Source organism: Oculina patagonica, chromosome 9 (genome assembly GCF_052425735.1).
Source record: "Oculina patagonica isolate OP01 chromosome 9, crgOcupat, whole genome shotgun sequence".
In the NCBI taxonomy this organism is placed as follows: Eukaryota; Metazoa; Cnidaria; class Anthozoa; order Scleractinia; family Oculinidae; genus Oculina; species Oculina patagonica.
Window position 1 is genome coordinate 9,146,954 of NC_135766.1, and position 20,056 is coordinate 9,167,009.

Below are 20,056 nucleotides of genomic sequence, written 5' to 3' on the forward strand. Positions count from 1 at the left end.
TGATGATCAAGATCAATAGGCATCCCATTATTACTGCCTTCTTTCTCTAAAAACAAACTCAAAAGCTCTCTCTGCCCTGACAACCGCAATTGACGAAAGCTTCGCGTTTGACGCCATTTTGAATTGATTTTTGACCGAATCGTGAAATACGTCGTGTAGGCCACATTCAAGTATATAAGCTCAAATTTGCGGGGGGATTGGGTAATTCTCTTGTCACGCATTCTACAAAATTTTGTAGCGATTGGACGAAAAATAAATTTTGAGTGATTTTTTTCGTCATCGTTCCTGAAGGAACGATATTTTAAGGGAGTGTCTTAATGTCTCGCAAAGGGCATGAAATTAAACAAAAAATTCTACTTCATCAAATCTAATGATTTTCTTTTTCTCGTTGTTGTTTTGCGGTTTGCATAGTTTAATGGGTAAAAATATTTTTGGGTACACATTGGGATAGAATTTGCTCGAATTGTTTTTCGACTGAAGCAATGAACCGACGCTCAAATGTGTGTGTATACAAAGAAATATCCGTGTATTTTTTGTTTTTTCAAGTCCATGACACCAAAATCAAGCCTTTGTTGGTCGAAAATTGTAGAATTAAAACTTCATAAATTAAATTTGAAAACAGCAATTTAGATCGTTAAAAGCTTCGACTCGCTACCATTGTTAAAAATGCCTCTTACCACCAATACATGAAGGTTGAACTCCTGTCCAAGTACCACTCGACTTGCAGTGACGCTCTAATGATCCTTTTAACCAGTAACCAGGATTGCAAGTGAACGAAACGCGTTTTCCCTGCCAATACTGTTGTCCGTGGGTATGACCATTCTTTAGGCTTTCCAAAGAAGGACAAGATCTGTGACCTTCGCGTAAAGGCCATTGAAAGAAATTAGAGTTACTCAAAAAATAGTTTTCCCAGAAAATAAAATATTTATTGTCGTTTTAACCCTTAATATGCTAAGTCCGGATTATTCCGGGATTTGGAGGAAATGCCATTCAACCACTTATGACGTCACCAATTACACGTCAGCAGATTTTTGTGACGTGCAACTTATAGAGTTTGGATATATCTTTCCACAGGACTGTCCGTTTTGACTATTGACCGCATTCTGACAGAGCTAATCGAAAAAAACGGGAACAGTTTTTGGTGTAAAATTGGTGCTAAAACAGGCCAATATACCCGCACTTGATCATGGTCTCTTTTCCAGGGTTATCCATTGATTAAGATCAAAACTTTTCAGGCCAGTAGAAGGGGTGCACAGAGTAAAAGATAGAGAGAATAAGAAAGCAGAGAAAAACGAAAAGGAAAGGAGCAAGGAAAAAAAATCGGAACGGTTCAGCAAAAAAAAAAATGCGCATGCGCCAAGTAAAACTTTGTACATTTCACATGGAAATTACATCAAAAACCTACTGCAGTGTCAGAAAGTGCATTCCTAGCAAAGTTTAGAGAAATATAGGACCGTAGAGCCAAGAAAATCGATTAACGGTTAAAAAAACCCTGTATTTTGGAGAAATTTCAGCATATTAACCCTATTCAGACCGGACTTTTTGGACCTTCTCAGACCGGGGGGGGGGGGGGGGCAATCACCATGAAACTTATAGGATGTATTGAACGTCCGAAACTCTTTCTTTTGGTATACGTCACGTGGGATGGTGATGTCACATCACGTGACAAATACATCATGATGTCAAAACAGCCGCCATCTTGGATCCGCCATCTTGGATTTTAATTTTTTTTCCAAAATGCCAGAAAACCACCCAAAATAATGCAAAGTACTCAAAATGAATAAAAATGTGCTTTAAACTCGTAAAAATGTAAAAATAATGCCATTTAAGTTGATTTTTATTAACAGAAACACGCAAAATTACAAATTTGGGAAAAGATACCTATCAAAATGCCGTTGCCATGGTAATGTCAAGTTCCTGACACATCATCCAACCCTACCAATTTGTTGCCAGATAAATTTTAAGAAAACTCAGAAAGTTTGGCAGCGTTTGGTTAAATCTTAAAAAAGTTATAAAAGTTCAAAGTCAGCGCGGGCCTCAAAAGACCCCCCCCCCCACCCCCCCCCCCCGGTCTGAATAGGGTTAAGGGTTAATCGTTTGTTTTGTTTCTGCTTTGTTTTTGTTTGTTTCAGTGATTTTTTTTGCTGTTTTGTTTAATATCGATGCTAGGGCTTTGATTCCTTAACTTTCGAAAACATTTTCCTTGATAAAGACTTATACTGGCCAATTGTATTGAAATGTTAAGCGTAACTACTTAACAATTATTCGCCGAAGGCGAAGTGAATCTCGGCGAATATTCCACGAGACGAAGTCGAGGGGAATATTCGCCAAGTTTCACTGAGCCTGAGGCGAATATTTTTTTTTAGTCTAATTTTCAGAGGTGAATATCAAGAGCTTTAAAATAAAGAACTAAAACACGGAAACAAAACAAACACAAGTGTTCGCTTGAATATGTGTAAACAAGTTTAATTCACCGATCGTACATCACAATTTACACTTTAGTTTAAGCAATTTAAGCAATAAAACGAAACAAGACAAACACTACGAAAAAGACAGATATCTAGTACCTTTCTTTAATCGTTGGCGACTTCTAGACAATTGTGTAAATCTGATCTAAAGAGACTTGAGTCATTTTTGGTCAATTGATCTGCCATTGAGTTTCTTTTGACCGCGTGCGACCTCCAAAACCACCGTCCATAGCACCAATTCTAATGCCTTGAGAACCATCTTTTGAACATTTTTCGGTTAAAAAGCCTTGGTAGCGATTTTTTATAATTCCAACTGTTTTCAATATTCCGGACTTGACGCGATTTCTTTCAAATGAACGAAAATTTCATTCATCAAATGCCGCCATGTTTACTTGCCTGGATGGCAAAGTTGGCCTGGCTTAGTAACAAGCCCTGAATTGCTATATTCACCGCCAAGCGAGGTGAATATAACTTCATAAACCAGATCATCTTGACCAATCAGAATGTCGCATTCTTATAATCACCTCTTGAAATTAGACTAAATGGTATTATTTAGCAAAAAAAAAAGTCGCTTACATGAAGGTTGTGTACCACTCCAGCTACCGGAAGACAGACAAATTCTGGTAGTCGATCCAATTAGGTGGTATCCCGAATGACAAGTAAACGACACTGTTTCACCCGTCCAGTGTCGTGAGCCAAGCCTTTGTCCGTTTGATGGTGAACCAGGATCACCACAAGTGACTAGAGCTTTAAAAATTACAGATGGAATGATTAAACACATCAAAAGGCCGAGAAAAAAAACAATTAATATATTATTGGGTGACATCTAAAGTATGGCGTAGTCTTAAAACATGTCCTGCATGGGTAAAGATTAAAACATTAACCCTCTTACTCCATTCTCATTGTTATTTGCTATACTCTCTTCCTGCAAAAATTAAACTTTAAAGTTGGGTCGTTTCGGAGAAGAGAGCTTTCTCTGTCCCCATAGCGGTGCCTGGATATTGGGACGAAGTTTTGCCAATCATTCTCCTAAAAATGGATTTGACGCTTTATAATTTCGCGCACTAACATTGAACGCTTAAAAGCAGGGGGGAATAGAAACGAGGCCTGTGGCCGATAAGCGATGTTCTCATAACTTGCAACTCGATCAATTGACGATCTAGTCAGCGGTTTTTGGACAAAGATGCAGCAGGCCATCTTTTCCCGCGAAATGTAAGCTATGGCAATAGCAGCCACGATGATGTGGATCCAGTGGCTGTAAAGGGGTGACAACTATCCTCACTTAAGATCTAAATGCACTGTTTTTTTCTCAAAATGTCGTCATCGTTGTATAGTCTAGCACATTTTGTGAAGTCGTGCTACTTTTTAACGCTGAAATGCAAATGATTATGCCACGATTTTCAACCCGGCCACGTAGGGATCGCAAATGAGGAAAAACAAAGAACGGTCAAGTCAATAAACAACCTAAAAACAATAGAGCATGAACAATAGCTTCGACTGGCACGGGAACATTCGATCGCCATGTTGTCATTACCATTTCCGTGATAGTTTTATTTCATGTTATGAAATAACGCAGATAATACGCGCGCTCTCAAATTGGTAAAAAAAAAAAAAACATATGTACTATTGTACCGGTAAACCCCTGCTTCCGTCCCGACATGGCAGCACTACGCTCGATTACGCATAAGGACGAAAAATTAACATAAGTTGAATGTCTTCTTTTGGTCTATCTGATAGTTAACGTCGCGCAGGACCCTTGACGGGATGCTATCTTGTAAAGCTTTAATTCGCTACATTTTGAACATCGATTCCTCTAAAATTTATCAAGAATATTACGGGATGATGGACCACCATTGTCCGTTTTACTGACAGATGACCGTTTACTGTAATGTTACAGGCTCTTAAAAGTTTAACTGCAGATAATGCGATTTTGTGTCCAATTTTCGGCTACAACAGCGCACCGAATTAAATGATTATATAACCTAGTGATGAATCATAGGCTCTTTTGTGTTATGACAAAAACGAAATTTTCGATTTAAAAAACTGCTAGAAGTTATCTGCTTCTAAGAGAGTAAAAATGTGAAATCTAAACTTTGAAACGTGCTATCTTCATTTTGAGAACGAAATTTCAAAATTCGCTCTTGTCATAACAACAGTATAACACAATAGAGGGCACCAAGTTCATGTTCCTCGCGAATCAACTCCTGAAATTCTATATCTGCGGAGAAAACTTGGACACAAAATTGCAGGATTTTCCGCTTCCGAAGACCTTCCGAGTCATTGTTTACAACCGACGTGTACTATATTCGCAGCTGTGAAGCTAATTATGATAATTCGCTTTGTTTCAGCACACGGTACGCAAAGCTAAGAACAATACCGTGTAATTACTTATACAAAGAAAAAAAACTTATGTCATGGATATTTCGTTTGTTGTCGGCTTCAGTCGTCGCATTTCGTTCATACTCTTAAATACATACATAATGATCTCAGGGGTCCTGCGCGACCTTGAACGGAGGATGTGATTCTCATTGTGAAAATTTACTGAGGGTGGATCACAAAAATAAATTTATGTAGATGCCTACGAGAACGTTTAATTGTTGGCCGCCAGTTGTTTATCGGAAGACAACCCAGATTAAAAGTGAGATAACCAAGATCGAATAATTTGGGCACAAGAGTGGCGATTTATTGACTAAAATAACTTCTGAGTGACAGCTTAATTACCAAAAACACGACGAATCGACGCAGGTGGGCGTGAAAACAGGCCCAGCCGTAAGCAAAAGGCCAGTGACTGATGAAGGCGGAATGACTGGGGATGGAGGCGGGAAAATTCTCTGATGTGTACTGCTCGAAGGTGACGAAGAATGAGGACGAACACATATCTTACACTCTCCTTGTGTGATTGGAATAAAACCGCGGAATTCAAGATATTCAATTTGGTTAACGATGAACGGATATAAGCCGAATTCCAGCTTTCATAACAGCCACATGGCAATTACGATAAGATAATACTAAAATGTTTACTATACTTAAATGTTTACTAAACTATTGTTTGCCTCTAAATATTTTTAAAATTATGGCGGTGTCCATAATCTCGTGGTTTTCCCGTCCAACACAGTTGGAGCAAAGGAACTAGGAAAAAAAAAAGAAAACGCACCGGACTGGAAAAATATTATAAACATGGATATCAAAGTGACAAACAAATTATTCGCATACAAAAAGTTGAGTTGGCTTCCGCTGTCGTGTTTTTGTCATTATGAAATAGACAAGTGTAGGTCCCAGCGTCCAAGCGTCCTTTGGTTAAAAGTGGTGAATGACTCAAGCCAAAAAACGTTAAAATTGTTAATACCTTTTATACGGTGACAGTTTGCCTTTTTCCTTTCTTATGACTTTTATAGCTTTTTTTGTCGGGTCGATCCGTGAATTTTGTGTGTGGAGCTGAGCCAGTGTTTTATTTTTTCAGCCGCCGTGATTGGTTTACTGCGTCATTCGATGAGCTTGTCAGTTGAGAATAAGATATTTGATCACGAATAATAAAATAGATTCCTATTTCTTTGACGAACGAAGCAATAAACCGTACTTTCTGCTTTCGAAAAGCTTGTTAATCACTCGCCTGACGGCTCGTGATTTACAAGCTTTCCTTGTGTTCTCTCAACGTCCCGCAAGGTTTTATTACGCCAGTAATAATTAATCGGGCGTGGCCGATTTAAGGTTTACCCTTTGGTCGTCCTAGAGCGTAGTCTCCTGGCGCGGCCAAAAAGACGGGGATAGCTCGGGGTTGCTACAAAACCGCTACGGGTGACGCATACCGCAATGGTTTTCATTTAGTTTTGACAGGAAATCGTTGCAGGCACACTTGGTCGATTTTGGGTTAATGTGTAATAGATTGTGTTTTTTTGCTCGGCGGAAGGACAGAGAAAAAAGCTTACGGTGCAAAGTACAGTATGGGGCCCAGTTCTCGGCCACTTTGACGTAAACTTGTATTTCTTACCTCAGAAGAACCGCAGGAACTTGAAATTTCTCCCAGAGCTAGCTACATTATTCAGCTTTTTGGTGTAAAGCTATCGACCGGTCAAAAATTAATTTGCCCGAGCAATAATAAAAATAAAAGCTCCATTTGTGGGCCCAGTTCTCGGCCACCTTGGCCCAGTTCTCGGCCACTTTGACGTCTGTTTTCTACCTCAGAAGAACCGCAGGAAGAAATTCTCCCAGACAGCTACATTATTAGCTTTTTGTGTAAAGCTATCGACCGGTCAAAAATTAATGCCCGAGCAATAATAAAAATAAAAGCTCCATTTGGGCGCAGTTCTCGGCCACCTTGGTCCAGTTCTCGCCACTAAAAAGCTCTATGTAAAAAAAATGCTCAATTAATTTCAATCATAAAATCACTCTTAAACCTATTTATGTTATATCGATCCCAAATTATTTTTATGAGGCTTTTTTTACTTAGAAAAGAAGGATTTTAACGCGCCTAGTTGCCTATATGCAGGTTCTGCAGAGTGTGACCCGTGCATTAGACGGTTTATTTGCAGTGAAAAGGTCTTGAAAGATTTAGTGAGAAATAAAGACAAACAAGAGTCAGCCAAAATTAGAGATAAGATTGAACTTTATTTAAAACATTTATTTCTTTCATTCTGCAGCAGCAGATGAAATTATATTAAAAACCAAGCGCTAAGCTGTGATAGCGAGCAGGGTGGCCGAGAACGGCAAATACGCAAACGTCGCAAGAAAAAATGAAGAAATTAAGACCAAAAAATACAACGGTTCATCGAAAAGTTAACTAAAGCAGAAAGATGAATTATTCTACGTTTCACATGCCAAAATTAGCTGGTGGTGGGGGCTTTTGGATAAAATACGAATTTAACTACATCCATGGGCAAAGTACAGTATGGGGCCCAGTTCTCGGCCACTTTTGACGTAAACTTGTATTTCTTACCTCAGAAGAACCGCAGGAAGAATTTCTCCTAGAGCTAGCTACATTATTCAGCTTTTTGGTGTAAAGCTATCGACCGGTCAAAATTAATTTGCCCGAGCAATAATAAAAATAAACGCTCCATTTGTGGGCCCAGTTCTCGGCCACCTTGGCCCAGTTCTCGGCCATTTTTGACTAAACTTTTTTCTTACCTCAGAAGAAGCGCAGGAAGAAATTCTCCCAGAGCTAGCTACATTATTCAGCTTTTTGTGTAAAGCTACGACCGGTCAAAATTAATGCCCGAGCAATAATAAAAATAAAAGCTCATTTGTGGGCGCAGTTCCGGCCACCTCAGTTCTCGGCCATAAAAGCGCTAGTAAAAAAATGCAAATATATAAAATCACTTTCTTATTTATCGATCCCAAATTATTTTTATGAGGTTAAGGCACGCGATATAGTGACGATGTGAAAAAAGGGAAGGGAACGCGCGCGCGCGAAGAAAGAAAGAAAAGAGCAGACGAAGAGGCGAGAGGGGAGGAAAAGGGGGGGGGGGCGGGGGGATGTGAGGCCTAAAAAGAAATTTTTTATTATGTTTATCAGGCGAAAGGGAGGCGAGGGGAGGGAGGGGCGCAAGAGAAGAGTAGGAGGGGAAGGAGGCCCCAGAGAGAGCCCCCCCCCCCCAGGAGGAAAAGGAAGAGAAGAGGTGGGGAGGGGAGAAGAAAAAAAGAAGAAGTAAAGGAAAAGAGGAAAGAAGGGAAAGGGGTGGACAGATAAGGTAGGGAGTAAGAGAAAGAAAGAAAAAGAAGATGAAAATTCAGCCAAACTTGTATGTAGAAAAAACAAAGAGAGAGTGTGAGGAAAGATGACCCCAGGTTGAGTGCAAATAAATAAATTTTTTTTTCTAAAAGCCAGTGATTATTTAGGAAAGAATTTTATAAAATAAAATATGTTTTTTTTTTTTGGCCCATAAAACGTTAAAATAGGCTCGCGCTTTTTATTATGCACACTAATACAGCTCATGCAAGCCCTGTGACTTACACAAACACAGTCGGACTGAGTGCTACTTAAGTAACTACTTCGTCGTTTCTGCTGTACTGAACCCTGCCTTTCAAGGCAAACGCCCGATTTGAAGCTTCTCAAGCTTCTCAATGTTCTTGTTATTATAAAGCCTTAGAAAGTGCGATCTATTGCTTAAACAAACACCACATGTTGACAACAAGGACCTTTGTGGAATCATTTTTGCTGCTTTAAAGACACACCTTAGAAAACCTTTTTTTTTTTACTGCTATAAAAATGACCTTTCCCACTGGTGCCATGTTGTTGTTATTGTTTTGGCAAGTTCAGAATGAGAGGAGCTGCTCATACACCTTAGAGACATCTGCTGATTACCGCCCCGAAGATTGCTTTGCAAGTTGTGAGAACATCGCTTTAGATTTCATATTGTAAGAAAATGTACGAGAAGTTGCTTTTCCCCACCCCCTCCCCCTGCTTTAAAAAGTTTCTGTTCCTCGACTTTTCAGGTTATTCCACTGAAATTGAACCTGCACTAAGATTTTTGTCAAACTTTGCCTATTGATTGTTTATGTTATAGGCGTGGCTTGAAATGCTATAGCATTGAGACGATTTACCTCTCTGGCGAGGTCCAGTCGAAAAGTTAGCCGCCATTTTTTTTTTCTTTTATGTGCGCGCTAATCACGCGTGAAATTATGTGCAGTAGGGCTGCGCAATGCAATACTGGGGAATGAACTCAAAAACTGTCTCCTTCTTTTAGATAAACTTATGAGAAAAGCGCCATTCTAATGTCATGGAAATAGCATGATAAAATCGTTTTACGTCGTGAAATCTAATGGTTTTTCTATATTTCTTTTTTGTCGTTTTGTGATTTGCATAGGTGAGAAGATCTGGGTAAACGCTGTGACAGATTAAATTGTTCTTCAACGAAATCAATGAAGCGCTTCGCTGTGTATGTAGTGAGATAAATATATGACACCAAAATTAAAATCTCAGAATTCTACCTTGTAGGAGGGTGCTAATGGGATTAACAGTTAACTGACAATTGGCCAAAAAATTAGTAGTTAACTGATAAATGAAACGTTAACAGTTAAGTGACATTCTATAAATTATACTGAATATGATTGTTGTTATTAATAAAAGCAACCAAGTTTTTCGTGACATTTACCTGTCCCGCTGCGTTACCAGGTGACATATTAACTGATATTATATGCGAAAGTTACCAGGGTAGTTTCAGGCACATGTTGATTTCCGTGATGGCTTCGAGTGGGGCGTGGTCAAAGTTATTCTGAGCTTTTATCGAGATGTTGGCAAAGGATCGGCAATCGAACAACATTTAAAAACATTTGATTGATTTGAATTCATGGAAACAAACGACAAGCGGAAAAGTTTGGACTCGGTGCATTTGACTTAAAGCTGTTACCTACAAACACACCGAGCTGCCATGGGCATTATAAATGGCGGTCACATCATACGAATAGACTGTGTTTGACATAGCCATATTAGCGGAGCTCCCAGCGCGCACCAGCGCGCGGAGCGGAGCACCATGGGTAATGCGGGTACGAGAGAATTTTTGTAAACCCAGGAGGCTGAAAAAATTTGGTGCGTACGCCCGCCGCGCGTACAGACTCTCGGGGAGGGGGAGGGGAGTCACAAGGCAACCCGACCGGGGGAGGAGAATGTCGTCTTATCATTTCTCAACGACTGCTTTCTTCTTTGATATTAGACATGATTGGACGTCTTTGTTATGGCCAATTGACAGCTGTCAAAACAAGGTTTCCGCTGACCAGTATCACATGACTATATCGCGGGCTCAGATGTAGAACACATCGAGGTTGAATGTTTTTTTGAAGTTGACCGCTGACCAAGTGACATTTCACCATTGAATCGCGGGCGCATGTACTTTTCTGTGTGGAATTACATGAAGCGGGATGTGAAATTGGGGAAATGCGCTGGTTGCTGTTGGCACGGCTAAATAAAATCACAGTCACTGTGATAAAATTTATAAGCTGCTTATTTTGAACTTATAGCTATTCTGGTTTATACCTAAACCTTCGTGAACGGCAAGGTTAACAGCAAAATTTTGAATATGGTTCAGAGTTGAAACTCAGGAAACAAACTCACAACATGCCGATTTACGAATGAGTTCACCGAGAGGACTCCGCGATTGAAAAGCACACGACAGTTTATTACAGATAAATTATTTCTGGATGTATTCCTCGTTTATCCCGGGATAGCAGCCAAAGAAAAGAGGATTGTGACCGATCGAAATGGACGTAAATCTTCCAAGCTACTTGTTGAGTTTAAAGCAAAGACGGTCAAAGACAAAATCCCTTTAACCAAGGTAAGCTAAGCTTATTATATATTATTTGTGTTCCTTTTTTAACAGATTAGAAAAGTTTCTGTTATTAAGTTTATAAACAAGCATTTCATCTAATAGAACTCTTTCGTGTAACCGGTAAATGTATGTCAGAACAAGGCATACAACCTAAGTGAAATTCGTTGTACGTATTCAAAGCAGATTATAGCTTCTACTGCGATAAATAGAGATTACTTCATGGAAGGCGAATTTTTATCACGAGTTAGAGTAGAGAAGAGGAGCGAGCGAACTATAAGTGATAAATCGTACATCCAGCTGTATTGTTTATCAAGGTATAGATTTTTCCGTGCATAGTAGAAATATTGCACAAATAAATGAACGTAAAACCATCAAGTGCCACAGATAATCAAAGATCTCAGCATTCAAAATTTTTAAGTTAAGTCAAATTCTTTAATAAAGGAAGCCATGCCAATAAAAATTAGTAAGAAGATAAATCACAATTTATTTCAGTCAATTTTTTTCCGTCACATTTCGGCGGTACCCGCTGCAGTCTGATCCCGTCTTTTTTGTTTTCTTTCATTGAACTCCAAGTATTCGACTCCGCTTGCCGTTTAGTAGCTTACTCCCTAGCACATATCACGATGTTCTTGGCACCCACAGAGTAATGAAAGTAGCAGAGTAGAGTGCCTACCCCGACACCCTCTCGCACTCGCTCAGCCCCGCTCTTCTTCGTTTTTTTTGCTCTTCCTTTTTCTCACACAGTTATATGCCAGATAGCTCTAGATTCTCGAAGCTAGCCACTAAAGAGAAGGCGTTTCGCGCATTCCAGCCAACAGCCGGTTCTTCTTTTTCTTTCGTTCAAGCTTCATCGTTTTTGACCCAAAGCAAAAGCCCTCCCCGCTTCAAGCGGGTCGCAGGGAGACCCCAAGTGTCGTTCGCGTGTAGCGCATTTTGTTCGTGCTGGCGCAAGTTTACTCCCTAGTGGTCTCAGTACCTATGAAATAAATTTGTTTATCCTGTAAAGAGCAAATTTCCAGTTACACTACAAGATCAAAATTTACATGTACATGTGCATTTGCAAATTTGTAAGAATGTGGTCGAACATTGCTAGCTGACAGCCTTAGCGAAATATAGTTTTCTCAATGACCTATGCTATTTTTGCTTTGAACTTTGCTAAGTTTTCCTTATTTTAGTGAGTGAAAATGTTTTGTGAAAGTTTTGTATTTATAATCTGATAACAGCCGTTCTAGGAATAAATTGATTATTTTGTTCATATTTTTCCAGGCGTAGACAATCGATAAGCCGGTAATCGATAACAATCCATAGCAATCGATATCAATCTTCGTATTGTTCTACTTAATACTAACGCCATCTAATATGTTTAAAACGAATATACCGTATTTTCTCGATTAAACGCCGGGCCCCGAATAAACGCCGGGTCTCCGAGCTAGAGTGGTAAGTAAGCCTTCCAGGCATTTATTTGAGGTGTAATATGCTTTAGGTATGATGGCAAATTACATTCATGTCACAAATAATGATTTAAAACCCTTCTTTAATAAACATTTTGCTCCAATAAACTGCACCATTCAAATAAACGCCGGGTCCATGGAGCCAAGTTTGAAATAAACGCCGGGGGCGTTTAATTGAGAAAATACGGTACATACACCTCCAGGGGCTCCTTGGGATTAGTGATTGTTATTGATAACTGTTGATTGCTTTTTTTAACTGTCGATTGCTATCAACTTTCATCGATTTTTCTGTGAGTTCTATTGTTATGGATTACCGTTTATCAATTTGTGATTGATATCAATAGATATCGATTGTATGGACTGATTTCCGATATAGATTTATATTGAATGACTACGCCTGGATTCTTATAAATTACAATAAAGAAAAAAGCACAGATTCTAATTTGTTATGTGTAAGATCATAAACACTTTTTTTTATGTTTTAACAACCAAATTGATCATTTATAATATATGATAAGGACTTGGAAAAAAAATTCCAGTTTGCCCTGTGGTCAACAAGCAGCTCTCAAATTTTGCTGGCCTAGGACAGTGCATGTGACACTGTGTATTAGTAAATTTGTGACTGTATAATTAACTTGTAGTCAGATGATCATGACTTGCCTGGGCCTTCACCCATTATGCAAACAGGCATGAAAAATTAATTGCTTGACAGGAAAATCTACTTGCCCCAGACGACCAGAGGGAAATTGTGGCTATAGCACTGCTATCTTGACGGTTGTGATTGGTACAATATTTTAAGCCTTTCATAGTTTTGCAGCCTAAAGCAATGACTTATCAGATATCTTTGCCTGAATTAGTTTTTTCTACAAGAGTAGCAGATTAGTTTTTGATCCTGAAATAAAAAAAAAAAGATTAAAATGGGCCTGTCTGCAATGAGGAGAATTAATATCATTTAAAGCAAATTTACAGAAATACATCTACATTCAAATGTACATCAAGCTTTATGAGGTTAATTGAGTGACAGGTATTTATGGAGGTTGTAAGAGGCAGTTTGAGTTTATCATTAATTTTATATAAGCAAATCTGTTGCATTTTTAAAACTTGCTATATTAGGATTTCCATACCTTTTATGGGTTTTTGATATGCAAACATTTTGTTTTTATAGTGAGGGAAAACAGGAATTCAAGGGGTGCAGTTAATGTCTGTGATGATGAAGGTAAGCATTACATTAGTGTCAGTTTATACCTTTATTTCTCTAAATGCTCTGTGACAGAGTTTAGTTTATGTGAATCTACATTAGTGCATGAAACTTGTTTTTTAAGTGTAAAATTTTGGGGTTTAAGAAATGATAGGTGTTTTAACTGCTTGGTAGTTTATGTTTCCTTAAAGGAGAAGTTCCCTTTAGAATGGCCATTTATTTTCTTTACGCCAATAAAAAGTTTACACCAAGATATGTCATTCTCCAAAATTTTAGCTTCCAACGTTCGCTATAACCCTACAAAATCTTTCTTAAAACTCGACAGCTGAACGCCGCCATCTTGGAGCTGGTAATATATGCGTGACGTCAAAGAGCTCAGCCTGAATTTTGGCGGGAATATTTTAATAGTCGAAACTCCTTGTTTCTTTGTATTTCTTGGAGCTCCGTTTGAGCAAAATGGAGATGCACAAACAGGCATTTTGACAAACAAAAGCCACTACGAAGAAACGATGAGTTTCGAGTATTTAAATTTTCCCACCAAACTTCAGACTGAGCTCTTTGACGACACACATACATTACCAGCTCGAAGATGGCGGCTTTCAGTTGTCGAGTTTTGGGAAAGATTTCGTAAGGTTATAGTGCACGTTGGAGGCTGAAATTTTGGCGAATAACATTTTTTTGTATAAACTTTTTATTGGCGTAGAGAAAATAAATGGCCATTCTGGAGTGAACTTCTCCTTTAAAGTCATGGTTCCCATTGAGGAATTTAATATACACAATTTACATGTAACAGCATATGTAAATATCATACAAAATGTAATGTTTTCATTGTTCAAGATAAGAGGGGTTGGGGGAGGGGCCCAGGGGGGGGGGGGGGAAGGTACTCCGGCTTGTAAATGACGGGGATGATCGAAGAATTTTTTTGGATTTGAAATTTTCGATTCCAGGATTTTTTTGGGTTGGAAAATTTGGCAAGTATTTTTTGGGGTGACTTGATTTAAATTGGGGATTTTTTTGGGTATTGAAAACGAACGAAAGTGCCTTGGCGCTGCCTTGGCGTATTTATGGTATGATGGATAAACAAACATGAGCGTTCAATTTTTTATGGTTTTCTTTGTGTTATATTATTGCCCCTCCTGGCAATTTAGGGGTAATTTGACAAGCGATTTTTTTTTTAGGTTTATTTTTGACCCAGGGATTTTTTAGGGTATGTCAGAAGACCTAGGGATTTTTTGGGTCCTGAGTTTTGCCTCCATTCGATCATCCCCGTCATTTACAAGCTGGAGTACCCCCTGGGGGTAGGGGTAGGAGGGCAAAAAAACCCAACAAGATCTGCTACCTGACCCGACAAATTACTGGAATACTTGTAATGATTTTGTGGGAGAAGTACAAATTGACCTTTTTAAATTCTGCTTGTTATTAGCTAACCTTAATATCTACATATAAGCTTAAGCCCTAGCTTAACATAAATTGTCTTGTTGTGGTACTGAAATTTCACATGAAAACAAAAAGTTGATAAACTTTAAGAGCTTCTTAGGCCAGAAAAGCCAGTTGGGCTTGTTGATGAGCCAGCTTAGTGTTTTCTTAGCTACGCTAAGAAAGGGGAGAATATGTAAGCTTTCATGGAATTAATCACAGTGCTTTCAACAGCACCTGTCAGAAAGCAATATTAGAGTCTTAAGACACCTCATTTAATAGGGAAATCATGAATTTTAGCCAGTGATTCACCCCAAAACACCCACCAAAGCTCATTCATGTGCCAGGTCTTATTGATAGCACTATTTATGCCTTCAGTAGGTCAAAGGTTTTTTTTTGGTTCTGAACATATCCCCCAACACAGTCCCTGGCTCAGGCAAAAATTGAAAAAATACATCTCTTTTTTATGCATCTGCAGATTGTTCTGAACAATTTAAGCTAATTTAAAATTATAAACATCCATTTGATGCCAATGATCATCAACAAATCTTATGTCCTTTTTGCTTTTTTCAGGGTTAACACGAGTAGCAGAACTTCCACAGAGTTGCAGACACAGCAAGAGATAAATGAACAATCAGATTATTATATTATTTTCATTGCATGTAAAAATGTACTGTGTGTAGAATACAATTTATTTATAAGGACAGTTGTAATTTTAAAGTTAAATGAAATAGAGCCAGATAAGGTACAATCATGTACATAAAAAATCATCCTGCTACCTAAACATTTAATTCCCAGTGCGCACGCTGCAAAGAACAGTAATTATGATAATGATATACACATTTCATCATCTCTTAATGTATGGTAAAGTGGCATGGTAAAATCTTTGCCAAGCAATCTATACCTGAGTTTAGAACTAACAAACAGTATTTATGCCTCTCCAGAAGTTTTGCTAAGTTTACATGTAATTAAGCAAAGGGGAAAGGGATTCATATAAAGGAAAAAGGTCTTATCGTTTTGGGGGACCGGCCCTATTTTGCAGAATGACAGAATGTCAATATTTTGCTTGCCAAAACCTTTTACTCCAGTTTGCTAACAGGAAGCTGTTATTTGTGGTGTTAGGCAATAATAAAAGACTGTCATCGTCACCATTCCATCGTATAGGGCCCCCATTTGGGGGAGGAGGGGGGGGGGGGAAGCTACATGCAAAACTTTCCAATTGTATGCTATGTACAGCTGTAACATACCAGTTATGATGGGGGTATAGGTATGTTCTAGAGCAACCCTTTCTTTGTTCTTGTTTAACTTTGAGAGTTGCGAGTATATCTTTAGAAGGTTATGCATAGACTTCTAATGATATTTTTGATTGATCAACTTTTTAACTCTTATGTGGTGCTGTTGTCCATGGTGAAAGGGATACATATCATATATAAAGAAAATAACATGAATAAAAAAATCAGTCTAAAAAATTATCAAAGAGAAATAACTGAGGAGCTCCGCTTTTAGGCTTGCCTTAATCTATATATTACTAGCCCATTGAAACACTTCACTGATACTTATTTATCCTCGAGTTCAAAAGGATTTTATCAAAGGTGAGGTCTTGAGACTACTTACAACAAATTCCTCCAAAACAAAATCTTGTCTTATCGAGATAGGTTACCCAGAAAGCCTAGTACAAAGGCTCTAGCGGTAGTTAATTTTAAAAATAGGAAGCAGGCCCTCCAACCAAAACTTCAAACGAAATTTCTTGCCCTCTGCAACGCAATACCAACCAGCAGTACCAAACACAGGCCAAACTAGAAGCAAAAACTCATGAAAAATTGGCATTTAATACAACAACCATTGCTCAAGAAAAAAGTCGAAAGACCTTCCCTAATATTATTCAAAAAGGGTTAGGTCTCTCAAAGATATACTTGCGATATCGAAACTATGAAAATGGCTAATACACGTGCGTGAGAGTCGTGCATGTCCGTCAATCTTTTTATCATTGACGTGGTGAAGTAAAAGAAATTCGGGTTATGACGCAATAGTTTTCGCCGTAAGAAAATGGAAGTTAATAGATAACTTTAATAAGTAGTTAACTGACAATTGACCAAAAAAATAGTAGTTAACTGACAATTGGCGTAAATATTAGTAGTTAACTGACAATTGGGCACCCCCATTAGCACCCTCTTGTAGGTCCAAAATTGAAAATTCTAGTATTACTAATTCAGGATTTTTTTTTATAAATCTAGAATCTAGTCTAGAATCATTATAAGTCTAAAATACTAAATGTCTCTTACCAATACACGAAGGTTGAACTCCTGTCCAAGTACCACTCGACTGGCAGTGACGCTCTGATGATCCTTTTAGCGAGTAACCAGGATTACAAGTAAATGAAACGTGTTTTCCTGCCCAATACTGTTGTCCATGAGTATGACCATTCCTCAAGCTTTCCAAAGGAGGACAAGTTCTGTGACCTTTATTTAAAGACCATTTAAAGGAATGAGAGTCACAAAACAACAATAGAGCAAAATAAAGTCCGTTATCCTTCTTTATTTGTTTGTTTTGTTTTGTTCCTGCCTTGTCTTCGGGTTTGTTTATATTTGTAACTGCGATGCTCTTAACTTGATTTCTGTTTATTAGTCAATCAAACAGGGTTCCTTTCTAAGAAATGCCATTTCTGATGCATTCTTTCAAGTTACTTGTTACAGACCTCTGTTGATTGTAATAAAAAGTAAAGTGTAACTGCAGAGTGTTTTAGGGTATGCAATAAAGACGCTTACATGAAGGCTGTATACCACTCCAGCTACCAGAAGGCAGACACTTTCTTGTAGTCGGTCCAGTCAAGTGATATCCCGGATGACAAATAAACGACACTGTTTGACCTGTCCAATGTCGTGAGCCAAGTTTTTGTCCGTTTGATGGAGAACCAGGATCACCACAATTGACCAAAGCTTAAAAAAGAAATTGGAAACACTAAGAAGCAAACTATTATGTAAAAAATATATATTTACAACGAGATCCTGTTAATATGCGTAGCAACAGGGCCTTACTTTCTTTGTTCTATCTTTATTCCATGTTACGACTACTTTAAAATAATTTTGCCTAAGTAGGGAAAGAAACCGATTTGTTAATCGAAATATATGCTTATATTATCATATTTTTTGGCAGCGAAATTCTGGATAACTGGATATTACTGATTTACAAGACAGGTTTTGTTGATGTACATTTCGTAGAATAATATCTTACAATAGCTAAAAGTTGGTTTACAATAGGGACGGTCGCTTAGAGAAACTTTATGACAAAGAAATTTATTGACTTTCATCACTGGGCAAAACAAACAAATTAGTGTTCACATACATATAGTTGAGTTAGCTTCCGCTGTCCCGTTTTTGTCATTATGAAATAGACAAGTGTAGGTCCCAGAGTCATTTGGCTCAAAGTGGTGAATGACAAATGCACTCTCTATTAAATCCTTCTCGTCATGGATTGCTGTAGAGTTATCACGTCGTCCATCCTTAAACCATGCGACTTTAGGTAGCGGTGAGCCACGAGCAGAACAATTTAACTTCACAGAATCACCGACATTTGACACTTGAATTTCACTGTGAGGACTTGACACAATGCTGGGGTTCACTTAAACAAACAAGTAAACATAACTATTAGACAAAACAACAACATTCCCAGACTTAAAATGTATTTTATATTTATTTATATATGTAAACATTTCCAGCTTACCCGCGTCTTTCACAAAGACCCACGTCACTGCCACCACACTGTCCATCTCATTAGATCCTTGGCATAAGTATGCACCACCATCATCATCTGTCGTGTTTTTAATCGTGAGTTTGTTTCCATCAATGACATGTCTGTTGACCGGAAGTTGTTTGAGAGATCTTGTCCACGTGATCACAGGAAAGGGATAGCCAAATATGTCGCATTTGAGATCTGTATCCCAGTTCTTGTAAGCAGTTACAGAACTTTTGGGTTTCGCAATAAATTTCGTTGGTACTGTAAATATATTAAACAATTAAGAAGTAAAAAAAGAGGTAAAATAAGAATTAAGCGTATACAACTATACTTTTTTAGATTCCCTTTATGGCAACCTTAGTTTTACATTTTCTCTCGTTCTACGCATTGTTGCTGAATGTTTATAGTCAAGATTTGTCTCATTTTGAGCTTCTATGCCACACGGACTACTGTGTAACCGTCTGATCCGTTAAACGAGAACACAAGATTTGAAAATTACAAGAAAATAAATTATAGAATTGGAAGTAATTTGTATAGCCATTTTCTTTAGGTGGAAGCTTGTAACAGTAAGAAAACACTGTAGTTTTAGTTAAAATAACACCGTGCAATAAAATTATAAATGCCAGAATATTCAACTTATCAACTATCGTGTTTGAATTCCAAAACGGACCAGTTCTCCGAAAAGCAAGTCGCAGATAAATAATCAAATTCACAACTACTTCACTTGGAAGTTGGTGCTCTAATTAAGATGCGATGCTCAATTAGTAAAATTAATTTCGAAATTCGTAATAAATACCTTTTACAGTTAAATTGACCGACGATTGAACTCTGCCTAACAGATTCTCCGCTGTACAGGTGTAGATACCGCGGTCTTCAAACTGAATTTCCTTTATTTCCAAGTTTCTTTTCTTAAACTGTCTTCTTTCTTCTTCTATCACCTGTCCATCTTTGTACCACGTGATCACTGGTGGTGGGAAGCCAGCTGCTTTACAAGGTAATGTGACATTTTGTTTCTCTTTAACGGTCACGGAGGGATAAGGCTTTGCAATGAGACGTGGCAATTCTGGAAAACAAAGATGGTTGTTGACACTCGAGCTGGTGTTTAATTTGGGTAATGAACTGTACAAGCCAATAAATAGAGATTACTCCGTGGAAAATGCGCGCGTACGATTTTTATTCACGAGTTGAGTAGTTTCAGGAAACGAACGAGTGAGCGTAGCGAATGAGTGAGTTTCTGATACACCTCAAAGAGTGAATGAAAATCGTACAAAGCAGTTTCCATTGTTTATTTTGTTTATTTTATTGGTACTGAGATTTTTTCGTACCATGATTACAAAAAAGCGAATATACACAAAATGGCGTTGAGGCAAAAAGTGATTCAAAGCTAATAAATGGTCAAAGGTATTTTAAATTCTAAATTGTCTTAAAAACTTAAAGCTTAAAATTAGAATTTCACGTTCTTAAAGTCAAGTGTCTGCTGACAATGGCAGAGGTCACTAACTGCTAGAAAGAATTCACGTTCAACTAATCAAC

General features: G+C 38.1%; 1 protein-coding gene across 1 annotated transcript in view; it reads right to left on the minus strand.

The window, feature by feature from the left end:
- Window positions 1-20,056, minus strand: part of LOC144665657 (CUB and sushi domain-containing protein 3-like) — a 546,049-nt gene that overhangs the window by 135,257 nt on the left and 390,736 nt on the right. The window contains exons 15-17 of the mRNA XM_078526929.1: window positions 17,557-17,727; window positions 17,074-17,250; window positions 3,045-3,215 (exon numbers count right to left, since the gene is read on the minus strand). Of these exons, the coding sequence (XP_078383055.1) occupies window positions 3,045-3,215; window positions 17,074-17,250; window positions 17,557-17,727 (519 nt within the window). The remainder of the gene's footprint in view (window positions 1-3,044; window positions 3,216-17,073; window positions 17,251-17,556; window positions 17,728-20,056) is intronic.